This window comes from Erpetoichthys calabaricus, chromosome 10 (assembly GCF_900747795.2).
Source record: "Erpetoichthys calabaricus chromosome 10, fErpCal1.3, whole genome shotgun sequence".
NCBI lineage: Eukaryota > Metazoa > Chordata > Cladistia > Polypteriformes > Polypteridae > Erpetoichthys > Erpetoichthys calabaricus.
In genome coordinates this window covers 137,392,191-137,417,541 of record NC_041403.2, presented here as the reverse complement: position 1 = coordinate 137,417,541, position 25,351 = coordinate 137,392,191, and the positions used below count along the sequence as shown (strand labels likewise).

At 42.5% G+C, this 25,351-nt stretch overlaps 1 protein-coding gene across 1 annotated transcript in view; it reads right to left on the bottom strand.

The window, feature by feature from the left end:
• Positions 1–25,351, bottom strand: part of slc13a3 (solute carrier family 13 member 3) — a 129,793-nt gene that overhangs the window by 99,195 nt on the left and 5,247 nt on the right. Inside the window, exon 2 of the mRNA XM_028811932.2 lies at positions 2,764–3,029. Coding sequence (XP_028667765.1) covers positions 2,764–3,029 — 266 coding nt within the window. The remainder of the gene's footprint in view (positions 1–2,763; positions 3,030–25,351) is intronic.

The following is a 25,351-nucleotide window of genomic DNA, read 5'->3' as shown; positions in this document are numbered from 1 at the left end:
GTTTGTGTGTCTGTCTGTCCAGCCTGGGTGGCTCCATTATCTACGATTAGATTTAAATCATGCCAAGGTGCCCCCAAGTTAACAAGTTTGAAGAAGAAAGAAGAGTGAGGCTGCAGCATGAAGTTGAAAGAAAGTGATTCCGTCGCCAAAGTGAAATTTACTTAGCCGCTAATGCACAAGCAAGGTGAGCACATCGGCAAAATGAAACCTCCAAGGAGAGAGAAGCTTACTTAGCTGCTGATAGACAAGGCAGGCAAGCACGTCGGCAAAATGAAATGCAGAGGAAAGAGAAACTCATTTAGCCGCTAATGCACAAGCAATGTGACTGATTGACTGAAGTGCCAGAATCCATGATTTGCCGTGGTCCATTGTTAATGAAATATTTGGAGACAGAATCTCAAAGGATATGGCACAGTCCTTTTGAATGTTACTTATCTAAGTGATAACTCCATTGTAACTAATGATGACCAGGAAACATACAAGTTTTCTGTGGAGTTTTTGAACAGCATTACACTGGAATTATGCTATTCATTATGTCTGGAATGCCAATCATATTCTTACGTTGAAAGCAGGATGTATTATCATGCTCCTTCAAAACCTAAATACAAAGTGTTGACTATGTAATGGAACTTGCTTGGTTATTACAGATTTGAATCAAAATGCAATTCAAGTGGAAGTTCTTAAACAGTGTTGATTCCTCAAATCGATTTATGTCCATCTGAAACTGGATTGCCTTTCAGATTGAAATGGCAACAGTTTCCCGTAAAACCCACCCTTTGCAATGGCTATTAATAAGTCGCAAGGTCAAACACTGGATCATGTTGGAATTTATTTGCTCGAACCAGTTATTGGGCATGATATGTGGTGTTCTCCTCAGTAAGACAAATGGAAAGTCTCAAAGTAAAAGTAGAAGAATTCTCAATTCAGGGCAAGTTGATTAAAAATTGTCACATGGTTTTTATATGGAATGTCGTTTACCATGACGTTTTTTAAGGTGTATGACATCGAATGTAAAGCCTGCGGGGACAATGAAAATAATATCATGAGTGCCTACTTAACTGGTCCAGTGGGACAACATCAGAGATAAATCCTCATCCCTTGCCCAACATATTTCCTTTCAATTACCCAACATCTCTGCATTTCATTTTTTTTTCTGATGATTTCAATAGTTTCTAGGAGCCCAGACTTACACAGCTAGTGCTATAATAAAGGAAAATGGATTGACGGACTTTTCATCTAGGAAAAAACAGTAACTCTTACATAGCTGGGAGACCAATATAATGGAAAGACTGTGGGAAACAACAATGTGTTAATTCTTTATGACTTGGTACACTAAATGGCAACATCAATGAGTTATGATTCTCATGTGGACACCCTGCAGGCATGCTGGGACTTGTAGTCCCATGGGGAAGCCCTGTTAGGTTCCATGGAGGCCACCAGGAGGAGCTGTTGGGATTAGTAATTCCTACTTTCAAGGACTTCGGTTTGACCCGAAAAGGCTTCAAGGGGGCTATGTCCTAGCACCAGAAGAGCTCCCAGGTCACAGATAAAAGAAGCTGTTCAACCTCATCCAGGTGAGTTTGAGTCAAAAAGCAGAGGATGACACTTGCTTGGAGGAAGAGGGGTAGGATGGAGAAGGAGAAAAAGTCTTCATAGTTGTGGTGTGTTGTATGGAGGATTCTAGAAGGGCCTGGATACTGGGTACTGGCTAAAATAAAATCATTATATTTGAATAAAATGAATGTGTATATGTCAGTTATGTCCAGGGTTTGGGGCTCAGTGACTCCCCTTATCATTCACACACTGCACAGAGGATTGATTCTGTGAAAAGGGTTATTAAAATGGCCCAGTTCATTTCTGGTGCTATTCTTACAATCAATAAAGAATATTTATGACAAGAGATGCCTTAAACAAAGCCCCTGCATTGTACCCAAAACCCAAAAAACTGTTTGCCAACCAGAAAATGATATTTCTCATTCATTCAGCTTGCACCTTTGAACCATTTAACTAATTACTGTACCAGAAAACTTGGCAACTTTTAAAACTATGGCACCTGGATGAGATATCGGATACAAATTTCAGCATGACTTATGACCAGGACCTGCATGCCAGTCAGATTACACTAGTGAAACCGTTCCACATGCTGTATTTTTATTAGTTTGTCAGTGGAGTCATTCTGCCCTGTACTGTACTGTTTATGCATGTATCAGCTGCTTTTATTATAATGTAGGTTAACCTAACAATAAATTGATATGAATTCTTAGAGTCACTCAAGAAATCAGTCTAACTGTGAAATCAATAGACAGGTACAGTACATGGACAACCTGGGTGATATAAGGGAGCCATTGAGAAGTGCTGACGCATGCAAACTCCTTGTACAATTCATAAAAATGGACAGCCTGCTATTCAAGCAAACCCAGAGAGTGGCATTTCATTCAGAACTCAATTGAAAGAAGGTCATGTGTCCCACATTCCAAATGTTTCAAGTGATCTTATGGCTTGCATGAAGTATTTGAGCTGGAAAACTCAGAAGAAACCAAAACAGTGCAGTTTTAACATAAAGCCGATCTTCAGATTTTTCAGTTTAAAAACATCTGCAAACCTTGTTTGTGAGCATTTAATAATCCTCACTACAGAAGAGTGTTGACTAGTATGTTAATAATGATTTGACATTAATTTGAGAAAAGAAATTTGTCTGCATCCTGCTTATCCCTTCATGAGCAAAGTACCATAAAAGTGAAACACCGAACAAATAATTCTTACCAGGCTGGTTTCACTCCAACAATCATGAGGACCTTCAGGGCAATTCTCCGATGAAGATTCCACTCCTCAATGGCTGAAGCCATCACCAGACCACTGAGGAACAGGAAGTTGGTATCGAGGAAGTATTGTGGACACACTTTACTTGAGGGCAAGATTCCAAAAAAAGGAAACAGGAAAATGGGGAGCATGGCTGTCACAGCCAGAGGGAGAGCTTCGGTGCACCAGTACATCGCCATGATCAGAATTATATAAAGGCATTTTCCTTCCTAAAATAAAATTAAATAAAAAATAATCAGTGCGGTGAAAGAAACTGTGAAATTGACCAAGAAACAAAATGGTTAAACAGCAGGACACTCATTTCAACAATTATGATCATGACTGAAGAGGTCATTCCCTAACTGCAACCATCATACACATTATTATTCTACAGTACCTACAGTGGGAAAAAAAGTGAATTCACAAAATCTCTGTAAAACAAAGGAACTTATTACCTCCACACCTTTCGCTATCCCACTTTATTCCAAGGTAAGCCCCGAAAGTTCTCACTTCCTTTATTTAATACAAATACACATTTCAAAACCTTTATAATCATTTCATACAAATCCAAAAGGGTAGCACGCTGGCAGATCACCACCATTTACGACAGTTTTTCTCTCACTGGGACAGTACAATATCTGTGGGCCCCCCTGCAATAGTGAAAAAAGCATTTACAGAAGAAGCCCGTTAGTGCTTTCCCATATTTCACTTTAATTTAGGTGCTGTTGTTGTCATAAAAATTTGTTTGAACAAGTGCAAGTCACCCTCACGCTATTCTATTGTGACTCTGTTTGCCTTGTACCGGATTTGTTTTTATCTTATGTTCAAATTAATTTTGCGACTGAACAAAATCTCACGCGAGTACAGATGCATATCCTGAATGTACATAAAATGAATAAAAGCAAATTTGATAGATAGATAATTTATTAATCCCTAAGGGGAAATTCACATACTCCTCAGGCAGCATATTGATAAAAAAAACAATATTAAATTAAAGAGTGATAAAAATGCAGGTAAAACAGACGGTAACTTTATATAATGTTAATGTTTACCCCCCGATGGAATTGAAGAGTCGCATAGTGTGGGGGAGGAACGATCTCCTCAGTCTGTCAGTGGAGCAGGACAGTGACAGGAGTCTGTCGCTGAAGCTGCTCCTCTATCTGGAGATGATACTGTTCAGTGGATGCAGTGGATTCTCCATGACTGATTTGTCAGACAGAAGCAAACTAATAGAAGTTGGTTGCTGCACTATTTAACATTGTTTCGGTGCAGGATGTCTGCGAAGCTGCGAGATGATGATGGCAAGGAAGGGAAAAAGAAAATGAAAAATTGTAGCTGCTGGTTTGAGCACAGTTAGATCTGTTTTGAGACACATACAGAGACAGGACTCCATGTTTCTAATCACACTTCTCTAATTAGATCAGACTTTTTGTTATGTATGACTAAAAACACGGGAATTGAGCTCCAGTGTGACCGTAGCTGCAATCAGGCCTCAGTGTTCAGGAGTAAAACAATGGAGTGGTGGCTATCATCACGAAAAGGAAAAACAATCTGAAACAACAAAGGGGACAATAGTAGTTCCTCAAAATAATTATAGCAAATTTAAACTGCATCATAATTAGTAATCATAAAAAAACTACAGTGAAATTATTAAAATAAAAATACAAAATTAAACACAGTGATCCCAGACCTGTATTAATGGGATCATGTTGAATCAGTGACATTTTCCTTCACTTAACACACTTCCTGCATTTACTATTTATTTTCCTGTTATGCCATTTAAAAATGCCAATTGAAGTGTTCTACTGTATTTCAAACCTGCCTGGCACTCTACTGAAGTCAGAAGCTATTCTAATAAATGTGTTTTTCAGGGACCGAACTAAATTACACCAGTGTTGTGTCTGGCCAATTTATTGTATTTGATGGTGAAACTGGTATGGTGTTGTACAACAGCCATGAAGAATTTTGAGACCCATATACTGTATCAACTTCCCCATTTTCTGCTGATAATTTAAATTTGCAGTAGATGGTATTTTTGGTAGTTCAGCAATGGCTTTTTGTGCCAAGTGGTCGCTTTAAGAACCAGTTATATGTTTTCTATTTTCTTATCATGAAGTAACTCTTCATTGAATACTAGATAACTTATGACAAATTCAAGTATTATCTCGGTCACCCGTTTGTTACTTGTAACATCACGCAACACTACATACCAAATTCTCACTCTTATTTACCCTGAAAATACACTTTTTGTTATATTTTCAAAAATTAAATGTATATTTTTGTGCTTGGCTTTGGCCTTGTGGAATTCAGGCGTTGTACCTTCTAAACCCACTCAACTCTGAATTTCCCACCGACGGCATATCTTCAAACACCCTGATATACAAAGCTTGATGGATGAGAGAGAATCTCATTCCAGGATGACCTTAAGGTTCATCTCTGTACGGTTCGTTACAAGCACTCAGGAGAAGGAGGAGAATGAGAGCAGGCACTGATAGAACATGTTGCCGCACCCACCACATAACAAACCACCTCAGGATCCCAAATTAGGACCTGAGCACAGCCTTGCATCACCTCAGCAGCACACTAGATCAAATGGAATGGAACAGGGTGATGTTGTTTCCAGTGGCTGGAGTGCCAATCCTGCCACCAGACCTTCACAAATACCCAACTCATTCTGACACTGTTTTATAGCTTGACATCTGACATCAGAACTTTAGTAGGAAAGAATTCCCATCACACTATCTGCTTCAGTAGGTCTAAAGAAATGTATATTAAAATGGCTGGCATTTTGGGTTCAACAACAAAGACGACTTTTGTACACAAGTACCACGCTATGGCTATATTCACATTGCACAGAAGAGGGCCTCAGTTCTGAGTTCTGGATCATGTTTGATATTAATGTCTGATTGTTCAAATTAATTTTGCAAGTGACCCAAATCCTATATGATGATTTATAGAGATGGACTCTATGTTTCCTGCATACACAAATTCAGTAAAACAGATTTGTCAGATAGATGCAACCTATTAGACCACAAAAATGTCAGGAGTATGCTGATTGGTTTTAGTGCGGGACATCTACAGATTCTTCAGCTCATGATGACAAGGCAGAAAAATACAAAAACGTTACAATTGCTGCTTTAGGCTTATAGAAATCTGTGAACATGAGAGAGGAGCCACGACTAATGGAGGTGAGATGTGGAGATGTTAAAAGCATGCAGAACAGTTGCTTTACAATTTCAGAATGTCATCTGGGATGTTCAGTAAATTAGGTCCACATCTGTTCATTGGGTCATTACAGGTTTATAGAGTTATTATTGTCCTATGTACCAACTAAAACTCTTTTGGAAAAACAAAAGCTTGGGACCAGCCATTTGCATCAGAAAATGTGCAGCAATGGTGTGCTTGAGCAGTCCCTGTCCCCCACGACCCATGCTTATTGAGTCCGTGTGACCTCAGTTGATTCCACTGGCATGCTGAGTTGGCATTGTAGGTGATGTTATCAATGCAGACATATGATGAAAGGTCATATAAAAACTCAGGAAACATTCACGTCACATTAGATAGATAGATAGATAGATAGATAGATAGATAGATAGATAGATAGATAGATAGATAGATAGATAGATAGATAGATAGATAGATAGATAGATACTTTATTAATCCCACTGGGAAATTCACATACTCCAGCAGCAGCATACCGATACAAAAAACAATATTAAATTAAAGATTAATAACAATGCAGGTAAAAACAGACAATAACTTTGTATAATGTTAACGTCTACCCAAACCCCCCAACCGAGTGGAACTGAAGAGTCGCATAGTTTGGGGGAGGAACGATCTTCTCAGTCTGTCAGTGGAGCAGGACAGTGACAGCAGTCTGTTGCTGAAGCTGCCCTTCTGTCTGGAAATTATGTCCGTAATGGCTTAATTGCCACATATAAAAGTAGTAGTACATTGATAGCGATACTGCCTCACAACAAGGAGACTGGTGTGTACGTCCCAGGTGCTCCCTGCATGGAGGTTGTATGTTCTTTCCAGGTCTGTGTGAAATTTCCCTGGAGGCTCTAGTTTCCTCCCACCGTCCAAATACATGCAAGTTAGGTGAATTGGTGATGCTAAAATAGCTCTTCTGTGTGTGTGTGTGTATGTGTGAGTGTGTTTAGCATATATGCCTGGTCCCAGTGACCCTGCTCCATATAAGCAGATATCAAAGACTGATGGATGGATACAAAAGTGGTCTAAATCTCATCTGACAAGTAAAGGCCTGGTCACATTATATGACTTTTCTAGTGTGAGAGTGTTTGGAAGCTTACAAACATAAGAAAGGCTTATCTGTCTGATGTATTGTGTTATACATACCCTGACAAAAAGAATGATGGATGAAATTGATGTATCTGTAAAGCATTTATACAGCACCGGCTCTGTTAGGTAGCGTCTTACCGGCTGTCAGAAAAAGGGATGCACCCACAATACTTTGGAAATATGAAAGTGTTGAAAAGTCATCATGGATTTGTATAATTTGTCATGCCTTGCAATTTCTAGTTGTTTAATGTTAGATGTTCAAGGTAACAAGGTCAGCAACCGCAGTCATCAAGTCTGACATTCGCTCTGACTAGAAGTCATGTCATGTGTCACCAGTTTAAGACTTTGTCATTTTTTGCTATTTACATTTCTCTAAAAAATAATCAGAATTCAGCAGCAGAGTGAACGTAGCAGAAATGTTATGAGAGATAGCCACCTACATAACAAGGCCACTGCAAGTGTTGCTTAAACAAAACCAAACCTTTCACAATTTTCATTTAAGCTTAACTGTTTTTTTTTTGCATCTTCATTTTGTGTTATTTTTATATTTCTAAATATTCAGGGAGTAAAACCCAACATTCCATATTGTACCTCAAGTCGCATGGAGGTACACAGTAACTGGGCATTTTGTTTGTAGTGTTAAGGCAAAAGAATGTTAGAACATAAGAAATTTGGCAAATGAGAGGAGACCATTAGTCCATCAAGCCTGTTTGTTTAGCTAAGCTGTCCCAGTATCACATTCAGATTCTTCTTAAAGGTTATCAAGGTTTCTGCTTCAACTCCATGTCTCGGTAGTTTGTTTCAGAGACCCACAACTCTTTGCGTAAAGAAGTGCTTCCTGGCTTCAGTTTTAAATGCACTTCCCCTTAATTTCCACTAACGTCCTTGAGTATGTGGCTCAGCCTTAAACCGAAAGAATGCTGCTAGATCTACTTAATTAATGCTTTTAAGAATTTTAAATACCTGGATTAGATCCTGGTTTAAACAGATTTAATTCTCTGAGGCTGTCACAGTAGGTCATGTCCTTAAGTCCTGGGATGCACTTGGTTGCTCTCCTCTTTAAAGCTTCAAGTGCTGCTAGGACTTTCTTATACCATGGTGAACAGAACTGCACACAATATTCAAGATGTGGTCTCGCTAGTGCATTGAATGGTCTGAGCATCAGTTCCATATCCCGATTAGTGGGTCCCCCTTAGAGTTTTCATGTTTTTGAAGCCAGGAGGGTCCCCACCTTGAAGATTTTGCACTGTTGGCAGCCATTATCTGAATGGTAAATGGGAGAAACCACAGCTATCCTATAGAAGATAAGGGGCTATAGGCATAGTGCATTGAACAGGGTTGGGAAGGCCTCTCAAATATCAGGGGCTAAAATGCCTGAGATCAGGGGCTAAAACCCCGGAAGCCCCTCTAAAGATGTCACTTCACATAACATCCCTTGATTTAAATTCAACAGTTTTCATCAAATAACCTAACATTTTATTTGCTTTTTTAATCACTTCGGCACATCGCTTAGGTGATGAAAAGGTTGTGTCAACGTAAAACACTTAAATCCTTTTCAGAGGTTGCTTCTTTTAGGACAGTGTCCTATATACAGTATATCCTATATATACAACAGATGTTGCTTTTGCCCATATGAAGCATTTTTCTACTTTAAACTGCAAAGGCTTCAGATTTAATACTGTAATACCACTAGAAATCTGAGTTGGAGGTCTGTGTGGATCTTATGCAGGTCCTCTGGTTTCCTACCACATCCCAACAATGTAAGTGTTACAATAACTGACAACCCTAAATTAGTTTGAAATGATTTAAGAAACAGTACACGAGTTCACCCTGCAATGCATAGGTGCAGAGTCAATTTCTTGTGTTGCCCTCCAGCCCATACAATAACCCTCACTTGGAATAACTGGGATTGAAAAATAAAAGAATTAAAGTAGTGAGTGCAAGGGATTTATGGAACTTGTTAATTGCTAACATTTACTCTATAAAAAATTAGAAACTAAGCCTTTTAAGTCATCATTTATTTGTCGGCACAAGTGTTTTCATGCCCGATGTGCATTAAAATACACTAAAATTAGAACATGGGTCAGCACAGTGGTGCAGTAAAGAACCTTCACGATCCTACACCTGATTCTATGTGTTATAGAGTTTACACAAAAGGCACACTTACCTAATTTACCCATGGATGTGGTCTATCTGGACTTTATGCTGTAAAGTAAAGTTTTACTCCCATATCAATATAGGCTAACAGTCAATTCTAAATTGGCCTCAGAACTGAGATGCCTTCAATTACCATACTTTGATTTCCTTTCATATCCCAAAGTCACGCATTTCAGGTTAATTCGGAAATGAAAACTAGTTTAGTAAGGGGTAGAGGGTGTGTGTATGAAAGTGTGCTGCAATGGACTGGCATCTCATCAGGAGGTGGTTCTTGCTTTGTATCTGATGTACAGTACATGGAATATGATCTATCGGGAAAAGAGCATGTGGAAAGCAAAGGCTGACCTAAAAGTCTGTTTGTTTCAGCATCAGGTATTAAAATGAGGGAGTTTATATTACCAACAATAATGTTATAGAGTGTGATGCATTGGCATCCAATCTGGGATGGATGGGGTTTTCTTATTTATTCAGGAGGCCACCGTGAATGGATGGTGAAGTACTCAACTCTGGTCCTGGAGGTCCGCAGTGAGTGCAGGCTTTCACTTCAGTCAGTTTCATAATTAGAAGCCAGGCCTAGTGGATAACGAAATGTGGTCTTTAATCGTATGGCTTTTTAGTGCTTCTATTATTCCAAGACAAATCTTTATCAGATTGTGGACGTTTTTCTTTCTGACAACATTTTCCAAATGTTTTGTGGTCTGGAAAAGATTTGTAGTTCTTGATCCTTCCCTTCTCTCTCATTTATTTCAAAACATTTTATTAACACAGGTACTTCATAAAGCAGGTATGCAGGTTTAAATGGAAGCACGTTATCTGCAGAGCTGTTGGTTCCTTTTGTCATTTGCAGCTCATTATTAACTGATGGCTGGTTAAGAAAACAGGTAACAATTATAAGTTTAATGTAGCTGTTGAAAATTTAAATAGATTATTAAGGGCTCTGCATAGTAGCCAACAAGTTAAGTAAAACTAAGTCCAAAAAACGTTAGTTGTAAATAAATGGGTTGTAATTAAAATTTTCATCCATCCATCCATCCATCCATTGTCTCCCGCTTATCCGAGGTCGGGTCGCGGGGGCAGCAGCTTGAGCAGAGATGCCCAGACTTCCCTCTCCCCGGCCACTTCTTCTAGCTCTTCCGGGAGAATCCCAAGGCGTTCCCAGGCCAGTCGAGAGACATAGTCCCTCCAGCGTGTCCTGGGTCTTCCCCGGGGCCTCCTCCAGGTTGGACGTGCCCGGAACACCTCCCCAGGGAGGCGTCCAGGAGGCATCCTGATCAGATGCCCGAGCCACCTCATCTGACTCCTCTCGATGCAGAGGAGCAGCGGCTCTACTCTGAGCCCCTCCCGGATGACTGAGCTTCTCACCCTATCTTTAAGGGAGAGCCCAGACACCCTGCGGAGGAAACTCATTTCAGCCGCTTGTATTCGCGCTCTCGTTCTTTCGGTCACTACCCATAGCTCATGACCATAGGTGAGGGTAGGAACATAGATCGACTGGTAAATTGAGAGCTTTGCCTTATGGCTCAGCTCCTTTTTCACCACGACAGACCGATGCAGAGCCCGCATCACTGCGGACGCCGCACCGATCCGCCTGTCAATCTCACGCTCCATTCTCCCCTCACTCGTGAACGAGACCCCGAGATACTTGAACTCCTCCACTTGAGGCAGGATCTCGCTCCCAACCCTAAGAGGGCACTCCACCCTTCTCCGGCTGAGGACCATGGTCTCGGATTTGGAGGTGCTGATTCCCATCCCAGCCGCTTCACACTCAGCTGCGAACCGATCCAGAGAGAGCTGAAGATCACGGCCTGATGAAGCAAACAGGACAACATCATCTGCAAAAAGCAGTGACCCAATCCTGAGTCCACCAAACCGGACCCCCTCAACAACCTGGCTGCGCCTAGAAATTCTGTCCATAAAAGTTATGAACAGAATCGGTGACAAAGGACAGCCCTGGCGGAGTCCAAATCTCACTGGAAACGGGTTCGACTTACTGCCGGCAATGCGGACCAAGCTCTGACACCGGTTGTACAGGGACCGAACCGCCCTTATCAAGGGGTCCGGTACTCCATACTCCTGGAGCACCCCCCACAGGATCCCCCGAGGAACACGGTCGAACGCCTTTTCCAAGTCCACAAAACACATGTAGACTGGTTGGGCGAACTCCCATGCACCCTCCAGGACTCTGCTAAGGGTGTAGAGCTGGTCCACTGTTCCGCAACCAGGACGAAAACCACACTGTTCCTCCTGAATCCGAGGTTCGACTATACGACGGACCCTCCTCTCCAGAACCCCCGAAAAGACTTTTCCAGGGAGCTGAGGAGTGTGATCCCTCTGTAGTTGGAACACACCCTCCGGTCCCCCTTCTTAAAGAGGGGGACCACCACCCCGGTCTGCCAATCCAGAGGCACTGTCCCTGATGTCCATGCGATGTTGTAGAGACGTGTCAACCAAGACAGCCCTACAACATCCAGAGCCTTGAGGAACTCCGGGCGTATCTCATCCACCCCCGGGGCCCTGCCACCAAGGAGTTTTTTGACCACCTCGGTGACCTCAGTCCCAGAGATGGGGAAACCCACCTCCGAGTCCCCAGGCTCTGCTTCCTCATTGGAAGGCATGTTATTGGGATTGAGGAGGTCTTCGAAGTACTCCCCCCACCGACTCACAACGTCCCAAGTCGAGGTCAGCAGCGCACCATCACCACCATATACAGTGTTGACACTGCACTGCTTCCCTCTCCTGAGACGCCGGACGGTGGACCAGAATCTCCTCGAAGCCGTTAGAAAGTCGTTCTCCATGGCCTCCCCAAACTCCTCCCATGCCCGAGTTTTTGCCTCAGCAACCACCGAAGCTGCATTCCGCTTGGCCTGCCGGTACCTATTAGCTGCCTCCAGAGTTCCACAGGACAAAAGGGACCGGTAGGACTCCTTCTTCAGCTTGACGGCATCCCTCACCGCCGGTGTCCACCAACGGGTTCAGGGATTGACGCCACAACAGGCACCGACCACCTTACGGCCACAACTCTGGTCAGCCGCCTCAACAATAGAGGCACGGAACATGGCCCATTCGGACTCAATGTCCCCCACCTCCCTCGGGACATGGTCGAAGTTCTGCCGGAGGTGGGAGTTGAAGCTACTTCTGACAGGGGGCTCTGCCAGACGTGCCCAGCAGACCCTCACAACACGTTTGGGTCTACCAGGCCTGACCGGCATCTTCCCCCACCATCGAAGCCAACTCACCACCAGGTGGTGATCAGTTGATAGCTCCGCCCCTCTCTTCACCCGAGTGTCCAAGACATGTGGCCGCAAGTCCGACGACACGACCACAAAGTCGATCATCGAACTGAGGCCTAGGGTGTCCTGGTGCCAAGTGCACATATGAACACCCCTATGCTTGAACATGGTATTTGTTATGGACAATCCGTGACGAGCACAGAAGTCCAATAACAAAGCACCACTCGGGTTCTGATCGGGGGGGCCATTCCTCCCAATCACTCCCTTCCAGGTCTCACTGTCATTGCCCACGTGAGCATTGAAGTCCCCCAGCAGTACGAGGGAGTCCCCAGAAGGTATGCCCTCTAGCACACCCTCCAGGGACTCCAAAAAGGGTGGGTACTCCGAACTGCTGTTTGGTGCATACGCACAAACAACAGTTAGGACCCGTCCCCCCACCCGAAGGTGAAGGGAGGCTACCCTCTCGTCTACCGGGGTAAACCCCAATGTACAGGCTCCAAGTCGGGGGGCAATAAGTATACCCACACCCGCTCGGCACCTCTCACCGGGGGCAACTCCAGAGTGGTAGAGAGTCCAGACCCTCTCAAGGAGATTGGTTCCAGAGTCCAAGCTGTGCATTGAGGTGAGCCCGACTATATCTAGCCGGAACCTCTCAACCTCACGCACAAGCTCAGGCTCCTTCCCCTTCAGAGAGGTGACATTCCACGTCCCAAAAGCCAGCTTCTGTAGCCGAGGATCGGACTGCCAAGGTCCCCGCCTTCGGCCACCACCCAACTCACACTGCACCCGACCTCCTTGGCCCACCCCATAGGTGGTGAGCCCATGGGAAGGGGAACCCACGTTGCCTCTTCGGGCTGTGCCCGGCCGAGCCCCATGGGTGCAAGCCCGGCCACCAGGGGCTCGCCAACGAGCCCCACCTCCAGGCCTGGCTCCAGAGGGGGGCCCCGATGACCCGCGTCCGGGCGAGGGAAAACGCCGTCCAAATTTTTTATTTGTCATAGGAGGTCTCCTATGACGAATTAAAATTTTGATTAAAGCAAAAGCCTGCAGCCACTGTGGCCCTCCAGGACTGGAGTGGAATACCCCTGGTGTTGATGGGTTAACATACCTGAGGTGGTTCCTTTCCCTTTCCCAGTCAGGTGGAAGATATACAGGAGGCTCTTTGCTTCTGTTCATCCAAGACCAGCTAAATATAAACCCTGTATGATAGGTGGCAGTGCTCCTCTGGCATGGCTCTGTTTTGGGAACCAACAGGACAGCATGGGAATTGTAGTTTTGAAGGGCAGCCCTGTTTGGGATTGCCAGGGGGTGCTAACAGGAGAGGACTCCCTTGTTTTATGGTGACCCGGAATTGCTTCCTAGGTGCTATGATCTGGCATCAGAAGTACTCCTGGGTCTGGTGTAAAAGCAGCCACCCCACCTTATTTAGGGTGTTGGTGTTGGGAGAGGATGAGGAAAAAGAAGCCTGTCTGAAGGCGGTTATCTGTGTCTGTATGGTTGTTTCTGGTTTTTGGAGCTCTGAGATGCAACAAGGCACAAGCTAGAAAGTATTTGATATTAAAAGCATGTAGGGAAATTCTCAGTAAAATTTTGTAATATATTCTAACTCTAGGTCTAACTTTCTCACTCTTCATCACTCCTTGATTAACAGCAGCTCAGCTATCTTTCAGTATGTTTGTAGGTGTCCGGATTTATTTTCCAAAATAACTAGCTACCAAATATCATCCAGCGGAGCAGATGAACAGAAAGCTGCAGTATTAAGTTACATAAACAGGCCATTACTGTTCAAGGTGTGATCCAAATTCAGGAACTGCCTGTATGTTTACAAGGCAATGTAATGGCGACTACTCCAGGGACAAGGCGCTCGTAGCTCACCAGTTAGCTGCAGTGCCTCTGAATAAGCTCTGTGCTTATTCATATTTTAAAAAGAGGGTTCTTACTGATTTTCAAAGGAATTACACTTGCGGCAGGCCATCCAGCAATGGCAAAAGCCTTCAGACTGACTGTGGTTTTAGAAAGTAATGTTTTCTTGTGTTTTAGTAAATATAGGCATGTATTTTGGGAAGAACAGTCTGCTTGATTAAGAAAAGGCAACCGACAGCCAGCAGCTAAATGATTTTGGTCAATCAGAAGGCTGTAGTGTGTTTCACTGGGGCTCTTTACAAACGTCGAGTGAAACGCAGTGAAAGACAGCTTTAAACTTAGCCTTAACCAGGCCTTAAACAAAAAAAAAATAATAATAAATCAGGCGAGGAATATGAAAACCATTTGGTTTATTTGTTTGTTGATTCTTCATAAAAATCTGTAGAAACAGCCTCATTACAGTGTTTACAGGTTTATGCCAACCATTTTCTTATTTGCTCTTATTTTTTTTCAAACCCGGTAATACTTTCCCACAGTACCTGCATTGGTGTGCACTCAGTGTGGTGCTTTCACAATAGAGGAACTAGCTGCTCGCACTGTCCTAGCATCTCTGCACATCCATTATTTTCAATTAAGAACCTTTCACAGGAGAATTGTGTGGGTTTCGTTCAAAGTTTCCAGTTGTCTTTTACATTCTAAAATCATGAAGTTACTTTGACTGACAATATTCAAAATGGATTGTCACTATTATTCACTAATATTCAAATATTTTGGTACAAGTGATTGCACATGTGTGCATTAAAGGTGTCCTGGCTTGCTGTCTTATGTCCAATGCTGGCTAGAAAGGCTCCAACTCTCTGCGACACTGGCAAAATGCGAGCTCATCAAGTTGATTTGCAAGATGTGCTAGAATTACAGGAATCAAGGGTTCTTCTTTGCTGCCTTGATAAAAAAACAAGTCATTGCAGTCCTGTAAATGTGCCATTTTTAAAATGAGCTGCAATGTTGAGACTCCATGGCTCAGTTGCAGTGTACATTCAGCAAAGGAAATCGGTCAAGATGACGTCATCTTGGAACATATTTATGGCAACAAAGGTCTCTGGAAGGTTTAGTGCTGTTGAGCCTCTTACTGGAAGAGTAACTGTTCATACTGACTTAAACCACCTCATTAGCAGGTCTGACCAGCTTAGTACATTAATGAATACTACCAAATCCGTCCCCATATAGAAATGTCACAGACATGAAAAAGCAAATACGTAACCTTTACAACCTTAACAAAAATTTGAAAATATATACGTAAGGGGAACACAAAAAGTCCTGGAATCAGTCAGTAGCATGGGAATTGGGTGTAGTTCTCTAGTTCTAGGTCAATCAGTCCGCTGTGTGGCATCATGCCAAGTTGATCAAATGCGTATTTCTGGTGGTTATTCTACAGTAGTGGTTTCAGTGGCGACACAAATATTGTGTTTTATGAACTTTGCTGCTTCACAATTTTCAGATTTTTTTTTTTTTTTACATTTATGTAGCATATTGAAAAACAATTATAAACATTTCATAAGTTTTAAAGGCTTTTATTGGCAAACACATCAAATTTACGTAAAGAGTCAATATTTACAGCGTTGATCCTTTTTCTTCATAACATCTGCAATTCACTCTAGCATGCTGGCTATCAGCTTCTGGGCCAAATTCTTACTGATGGTGATCCATTCTCGCCTTTTTAGTACTTGGAGTTGATCACAATTTGTGAATGATTGTCCACCCGCCTTTTGAGAATTGACCACAGGTTCTCAATGGGATTAAGATCTGGGGAGCTTCCTGGCCACGGGTCCAAACTTTCAATCTTATGGTCTCCGAGTCACTTCATTATCACTTTTGCCTTGTGTCACGGTGCTGCATCATGCTGGAAAATACACAGATCATCACCAGATTGCTCCTGGATTGTTGGAAGAAGTTGCTATTGGAGGACATTTTGATACCTTTCTTTTCTATGGCAGTGCCCTTGGGCAGAATTGTGAGTGGGCCCATACCCTTGGATGAGAAAGAACCCCACATACAGTATTTATTATTTCAGGATGCTCCACTGTTGGCACGACACAGGACTCATGGTAGCGTTCACCTTTTTCTTCTCCGGACAATCAGTTTTCCAGAGTCCCAAACAATCGGAATGAGGATTCATCTGAAAAAATATCTTTGAACCAGTCATCTGCTGTCCAATCCTTTTACTTCCTGCAGAATTCCAGTCTGTCCTTGATGTTTTTTCTTGGAAAGCTGTGGCTTCTTTGCTGCCCTTCTTGACACAAGGCCATTGTCCAAAAGTCTTCGCCTCATACCCACCTGCTGCCAATACTGAGCAAGCTCTGCAATGGTGGCAACACAATTATGTAGCTAACTCTTCAGGAGGAGACAGTGGTCCTAGTGCTTGCTGGACACTTTTAGCTGATCATTTTGTGCCAGGGCTATAATAAGTGAAAATGCTTTTTTGTGATAAAGTTAATTTTTTATGCTAATAAAGCTCTTTGCTATGAATTAATATGCATCTAATCACTCTGCCCAATAATCTAAAAAAAATGTGACTTTCCACCACAAAAACCTGAAGCTGCAAATTTTGCAAAACACAACATTTGTGTCACTGCCAAATCTTTTGCCACTACTGTATCAATATTTACGTCACTAGCTTTAGCACTAATTAGGGCCCCACTACCAACATCAATGTCACTATTTGAATATTTGGGGAACCCTCTTTGAGTTTTCCGCAGTTGAAGAATTTGGAGGTTCGCACCAGCTGGGACTGCATATTCGACACTTATGGCATGGCAGGAAGATAGGCTAATGTCTTGAAGATCATTGGCTGGAAGTCTTAGATCAGGGAATACAGTCCTGGAATCCACACTGTAATGTAGCCACAACTTATGCAAGTTTTTTTTTCCAAGCAACCATGGCAAATTTTTCAAGAGACAATGATGGTCACAGTTTTTAACATAGACAGACTTGTTCATAAAGAGTTTTGTTTCCAGTGACCAGACTGTTAATCAGTGACAATCCATTGAACATCTGAGGCTTCTAAAGGAAAGCATCAGGAAAAAAATATCTGTTGTGATGGTGCCCCCAAAACTGGACTGTGCACTGTGACAGTACACCTGCACACGCTGCATTGTCAGTTTTGAAAAATTTAGCAGATCTTGTTCCCTGTGACTATTTTTGCTCCTGAATTTAAAATTGAGGCTATAGAAAAGAAGATTTGCTACTGTGGGAAAAATCCAAGAAAAAAAATGCAGCAGCAACAAAAGATGAGCACAGGAAATGTTTCCAGGAATGGGAGAAGGGCTGGGACAAGTGTATTGTACCACAAAGAGAGTATTTTGAAAGTGACTAAAAGAGAAATGCTGTATGTTTTATAATAAATTTTTTTCTAACAATTCCGGAAATATACGGGTCCCCACTCATATATTGCGTCTATCCAGATTTGGACTGAAGTATAGTGCTGCAATTAATCAATAATCAAAAGTGTCATAAAAATGATAGGCAATGTATGTAAAATGAAAAATGTATTAACTCAAATTGTCAGGCTGCATTGTAAAAAAGATATACATTAACTCTTATTGGTTATATGTTTAACCATTATTGATTTTCCAATAGATAAAGAGCAAGGAAGGTGCCATGCAGGAAAATGGGGACAGTTTGCCCTGTTAAAGGAAATCACAATGTCCACCCATGTCAGGTTACTACTGTTATATTCCTTTTTCCTTGTCTTAATTTCTCACTTACTGAAGAAAGGATTTCCTGGTAACGGTACAGCATTTAATAAAGCAATAATACAAAATTTATATCATCCAGATCCTCTGCTTATCTTTACTTAAGATAAAGGGTGAACAGGCAAATGTAGTAAAACATTCTTAATTTAATATTTTCTAGTTGATGTGTTTACTATGAACTGCATTGTCTCCTGCTTTCTGGTCAGTGCCACCGTCTCCAACCCATATAACATAGCTGGTCTCACTACCACCCTGTAGACCTTCCCTTTCACTCTTGCTGATATCCGTCTGTCACAAATCACTCCTGACACTCTTCTCCACCCTTTCCACCCTGCCTGCACTCTCTTTTGCACCTCTCTTCCACAATCCCCATTACTCTGTACTGTTGATCCCAAGTATTTAAACTCATCCACCTTCGCCAACTCTACTCCCTGCATCCTCACCATTCCACTGGCCTCCCTCTCATTTACACACATGTATTCTGTCTTCTTCCTACTGATCTTCATTCCTCTCCTCTCTAGAGCATATCTCCACCTCTCCAGGGTCTCCTCAACCTGCTCCATACTATCGCTACAGATCACAATATCATTAGCAAACATCATAGTCCACGGAGACTCCTGTCTAATCTTGTCTGTCAGCCTGTACATAACCATTGCAAATAAGAAAGGGCTCAGAGCCAATCCTGGATGTAATCCCACTTCCACCTTGAATGCATCCGTCACTCCTACCGCAGACCTCACCACTGTCACACTTCCTCGTACATATCCAGTACAACTCTTACGTACTTCTCTGCCACTACCGACTTCCTCATATAATACCACAGCTCCTCTCGAGGCACCCTGTCATATGCTTTCTCCAGGTTCACAAAGACGCAATGCAACTCCTGGCCTTCTCTAAACTTCTCCATCAACATCCTCAGAGCAAACATTGCATTTGTGGTGCTCTTTCTTGGCATTAAACCATACTCCTGCTCACTAATCATCACCTCACTTCTTAACCTAGCTTCCACTACTCTTTCCCATAACTTCATGCTGTGGCTCATCAATTTTATTCCCCTGTAGTTATTGCAGTCCTGCACATCCCCCTTATTCTTAAATATTGGCACTAGTACACTTCTTCTCCACTCCTCAGGCATCCTCTCACTTTCCAAGATTCCCTTAAACAATCTGGTTAAAAACTCCACGGCCATCTCTCCTAAACACTTCCATGCTTCCATAGGTATGTCATCTGGACCAACGGCCTTTCCATTTTTCATCCTCTTCATAGCTGTCCTTACTTTCTCCTTGCTAATTCATTGTACTTCCTGATTCACCATCTCCACATCATCCAACCTCTTCTCTCTCTCGTTCTCTTCTTTCATCAGTCTCTCAAAGTACTCTTTCCATTTGCTCAACACACTCTCCTCACTTGTGAGTATGTTTCCACCTTTATCCTTTATCACCCTAACCTGCTGCACAACTTTCCCAGCTCGGTCCCTCGGTCTAGCCAATCGGTACAGGTCCTTTTCTCCCTCCTTAGTGTCCAACCTCTCATACAACTCATCGTACGCCTTTTCTTTTGCCTTTGCCACCTCTCTCTTCACCTTGCTCCTTATCTCCTTATACTCTTATCTACTTTCTGCATCTTTCTGACTATCCCACTTCTTCTTTGCCAAACTCTTCCTCTGTATACTCTCCTGCATTTCCTCATTCCACCACCAGGTTTCCTTTTCCTCCTTTCTCTTTCCAGATGTCACATCTGGCACCCTTCTTGCTGTCACCCTTACTACATCTGCTGTAGTTTCCCCAACTGTCTGGTAACTCTTCACTACCACCCAGTGCCTGTCTTACGTCCTCACTAAACTCAACCTTGCAGTCTTCCTTTTTCAACTTCCACCATTTGATCCTTGGTTCTGCCCTCACTCTCCTCCTCTTCTTCAGCTCCATCGTCATCCTACAGACCTACATCCTATGCTGCTTAACTACACTTTCCCCTGCCACCACTTTACAGTCTTCAATCTCCTTCAGATTGACTCTTCTGCATAGGATGCAATCTACTTTTGTGCATCTTCCTCCACTCTTGTACGTCACCCTGTGTTCCTCCCTCTTCTTAAAATATGTATTTGCCACAGCCATGGCCATCCTTTTTGCAAAATCCACTATCCTCTGACCTTCTTCATTCGTCTCCTTGACACCATACCTACCCATCACCTCCTCGTCTCCTCTGTTCCCTTCAACAACATGTCCATTGAAATCCACTGCAATCACCAATTTCTGTCCCTTGGGTACACTGTTTATCACTTCATCCAACTCACTCCAGAAATCTTCTTTCTCATCCATCGCAAACCCAACTTGTGGGGCATATGCACTAACAACATTCATCATCACACCTCCAGTTTCCAGCTTCATAATCATTACTTTGTCTGGCACTCTTTTCACCTCCAAAACACTCTTGACATACTGTTCCTTCAGAATAACTCCTACCCCATTTCTCCTCCCATCAACACCATGATAGAACAATTTGAATCCACCTCCAATCCACCTGGCCATACTCCCCTTCCATTTAGTCTCTTGCATGCTCAACCTTCCTTCTCTCCATCATATCTGCTAACTCTCACCCCTTACCAGTCACACTGCCCATATTCAAAGTTCCTACCCTCAGTTCCACTCTCTTTACTTTCTTCCTCTCCTCCTGCCTCCGGACACGTCTCCCCCTCTCCTTCTTCGGCCAACAGTAGCACAATTTCCGCCAGCACCCCGTTGGCTAACAGTACTGGTGGCGGTCGTTGCTAACCCGGGGCTCGACCGATCTGGTATGGAAATTTGTATTGTTGTCCGCATATTTATTTGGCAAAATTTTACACCGGATGCCCTTCCTAACATAATCCTCCCCATTTATTCGGGCTTGGGACCGGCATGAAGAAACACACTGGTTTGTGCATCCCCTGTGGATGGGTTGATGCAGTTGATTTACTACGAGCAATTAAAGATTAACTCTGAAATCTTTGTGAAAATACAAATCTATTTATTCCATTGCTTAAAATACTGATCTTCTTATATAATACGCTACCGTGGCTGTTCGTTTGTCTGTACAGGATTTTAAATTACCTGTAGCTTGCAAACAGTTTGAACTATTGACCTGAAATTTGGTACACATTGTGGCGGGTGGCTAGGGGCTGTGCCCAGCCGGGACACCGAGAAGGACCGGGAGCGGGACTAGGCCTCCCCCAGACCACAAGAGGGCAGCTGCCCTGGTTTGTCTGGGGGCCATGGGAATTGAGCATGGAAGCTTAACACTATAGGGGCCCATGGCCACTACCAGGGGGTGCCCTGAAGACTTTGCAGCCCTGGACGTCAGCACTTCCGCCACACCTGAAGTGCTTCCGGGTGCTCAGGCGGCACTTCCGCCACACCAGGAAGTGTCGCAGGAAATTCATCAAGGGGCACCTGGGGCATGTCCAGGTGGACATAAAATGGGCCGCCTCCCTCCATTCGTCAGCTGGAGTCGGGTGGAAGAGGATGAAACTCGGAGGAGAGGAGCGGAGGCGGCAAAGAGAGGACTTTTGAAAAGGCCCGGACTTGAGGGTGTGTTTTGCAGGGGCAATGGGTTGTGTGCTTTGGGACTGTAAATAGTGTAAATATGGAAAATAAACGTGTTGTGGTGTTTAAACCATTGGGGTCTGCCTGTCTGTGTTGAGGCTGGTCTCCACAAAATATACTAAGTGACGTCTACTATCCGCTTTCGGGGTGATGATGGTGAATGCTTTTGTCAGACACAGTTCTTACACTCTCAGCTCTTATAAATTATTACATTTTCCTCACTTTAACTTCCCAATAAAAGAAGTCTTATTATGTCCAAATCTTATTGATGAATTTTATCCGGAAGGGTTATAAACAGAAAAAATGAGTACACGGGCAATCCTAACACTGAGAAACGATGAAGTCAAACAAATTAATTCAAAAATTGTTGATTGGTTACACGGTAAATTGGTTAAATGAGTATTGATAGACTATATTGAAACAGTTGGTGGTGATTGTGCGCAAGACGAAAACATCAACTTACAATATTTACAACCATTAACATCGTCTTGTCTTCCACCGGCCGAATTACTGTTGAAAGAAGGATGTATCATAATGTTATTGCTTAATTTATGTTTGAGTGATGGGCTATGCAATTGGACAAGATTAGTTGTTTTGAAAATTGGTTGAAAAATTCTAACATGTAAAATTTTAACAGGCAACAAGAAATGTAATGTAGTACATATTCCGCGGATAACATTAGACACCAAAGGAGATCTTGATATGCATTTCATATTAAAATGTTAACAGTTTTCTGTTAGAATAGCTTTTGCTATGACAATTAACAAATCACAGAAATAAACATTCAAAAAAGTAGGTTTATTTATTAGAGAGAAAGAAACGATATGCACTCACGCGCTTATACGCTGCGTTGTCATTATGTAAGAACAAGCACGGAATCAAAATTCAATATTTAAGAAAAGTTAATTCCAAATATTGTTTTTACTGAAGTTTTACAGTTAAAGTGTAAGTTTAAAAAGTATTTGCCTGTTATTTTCAAATCCAAACAGAAGGAAATTGTATAACTCAACGAATTCCTCTAATGTAACATGAATCACTTTTCTTTCAATTTATTATGTTTTACTATTTTTTGCTATGGTTAATTACTCGCTGTAATGTAAAATAGTTAGGTCTATTATGCATATGTAACAATTCCCATGAAAATAACAATCTGTTTAAATAGTACATATGCTTCCCCATATGCAAGCGGCAGAGCCGCCAAGTGGCTAGTGCATAGCTCCCGCCCGGGTGTTGGCAAGCAAAGCAAGCAGGAGGCAGAACCCCCTTGTAATAATAATAATAATAATAATAATATCAAAAGATTAATTACCATTTACAAGGCATTTTTGTCTTCTTGATGGAAGAAAAAAGTGTGAACAATCTGCACAGATTGCCAGCTGCGTGAAGCGTGATTTTAAAAAATACTGTTGCCATGGCCAATCAGTGTCCCAAATATTGGAACTCTAGTTTGTGGCCATTTATTGGTTATAGCATCACTAAAGGAAAGAAGACAGCCAGGAGACTGCTACCTCTGCAGCTCCTCCATCTCTTCCCTCACTGTTCTATGCAGAGTGCATCATTCTACAGCTGGCATCGCCACAAGTACGGGATGAACAAAAGGCATATGGCCTCTGCAGCCTCTTGCGGCTGGATCTGGCAGTTTCTAGAACATTATTACCATATTGTTTTTCTATGGCCTTTGGCAAGAAGTACAAATGGCCCCAAATCAGCTCTGTATCAGTCAGTCAGTAATTATCCAACCCGCTATATTCTAACACAGGGTCACGGGGGTCTGCTGGAGCCAATCCCAGCTAACACAGGGCGCAAGGCAGGAACAAATCCTGGGCAGGGCACCAGCCCACCGCAGTCAGCACTGTGTAAATATTTTAATCCAACAGATCTAATGGAGAGCGGCAAGTTATGTAATTCAATAGTTATTTAAGTAAGTTATTTAATCAGTTATCCATTATTTAATCAAGTTAATGAAGATATTTAATTAAGTTATTTAATTCAGTAGATCTATTGGAGAGTGGCAGGTTAACTTTAATTCTACTTGAAAAATGCTTATTAGACAAAGATATTCCTAAAAAACAGAAGACAAATAAAAAGTAATAAATCATCCTGTAGACTGTGGAAACTTATTAGAAAGTTAGACTTAAAGTTCACAATTTTTCATGTGATCAAATCCATGCCATCATTTGAATGAAGCTGAAATAAATCCTTTGGTCTCTAATACCAATATATAAGAGTATTCTTATGTAATAAACTAGCTACAGTATATACTGTATAAGAGGTGTCCCAATAACCATTTCCAGCTCCTAGCAGTGGCGCACAAACTCTTGAAACACCAAGGTGCTCTTTTCTCCTGCTGTGGGTTGTGTTGTCAGTAAGAAGGTTACAACTACAGTTGAGTGCTGTGCTGCTGGGAAGTAAAGTTAACTCTACACTGTGGTGGTAAGAGGCCAACCATTCGTAATGCATCACCACGGCTCTCTGTCCTATACACTATATATCCAATACACCAACTCATACAACTCATGCTGGTTCCAGTCCTTCTGATGCTCCGCTATTACACTAGAACTTGTTGACCAGAGTCTTGTAAAAACAATCCACAAGTCTGTTGCTCTAAGGTTGTAGCATAATGGTGTGAATAAAGTGGATTGGAAGGAGCTGGCACAACTCCTTCATTAGTTCTAACTTGAATTTCCATTCCTTGTCACAGTGCAGGTGTTCTGGTGCTCCAACACGGATAATGTCTTCTTGATGAGCCTCTTAGTAAAGGCAATTGTGCTCTGTTATGAGATAATGAACACCTCAGGCTACTATGGTGGGGCAAATGTAACAGGCAGCGTACACAGCAAGGCTGAGAGAGTCAGTTCTCTTAAAAAGCCATGTCATAAGGTAAGAAAGTCAGATTTGCAGAGGACTACTCTTTACCGTAAATGTTGGGTACAAATGGCAGCTTTTCGACCCAAAATGCTGGGTTCAAGTCTCTCATCTCCGTTTTCTCAGACAGGATGACCAGAGAGAGTGTGGGGGCATAGACTTGGACAAATTGCTTGCCAGTGACAGCTAGAGGCTCATCTGGGACTCACTCAAACAGGTACCATGGTCAGGATTTCCTTGGCCTTCCTTTGCAGAAAGCTGTCTCATACCCATCCATCCATCCATTTTCCAACCTGCTGAATCCGAAGACAGGGTCACGGGGGTCTGCTGGAGCCAATCCCAGCTAACACAGGGCACAAGGCAGGAACCAATCCCGGGCAGGGTGCCAACCCACCGCAGGACACACACAAACACACCCACACACTAAGCACACACTAGGGCCAATTTAGAATCGCCAATCCACCTAACGTGCATGCCTTTGGAACCCTGGCATCTAAAGTGGTTAGTGCATGTATTGGTGCTGCAGTGTCCCACAGATTTCTCACTACCCACTGATTGTGACACACTAAATCTAGAAAAGTATAAAGGTCCTGTATGTTACTGGGTCTACATGATAAGCTATTGAACGCTGCTATCTTATATATTCAGAGCATGATGACACAGTGTCACATGATCAATAAAAGGTATAGCAACTATAAAAGATATCCAGAAAATAGGATTAGCAAGCAATATAAAATACACAGTAACTACAGAACTAAAAAAATTCCATAGAAGCCATAACAAAGATTTGTTATTAATCCACTGC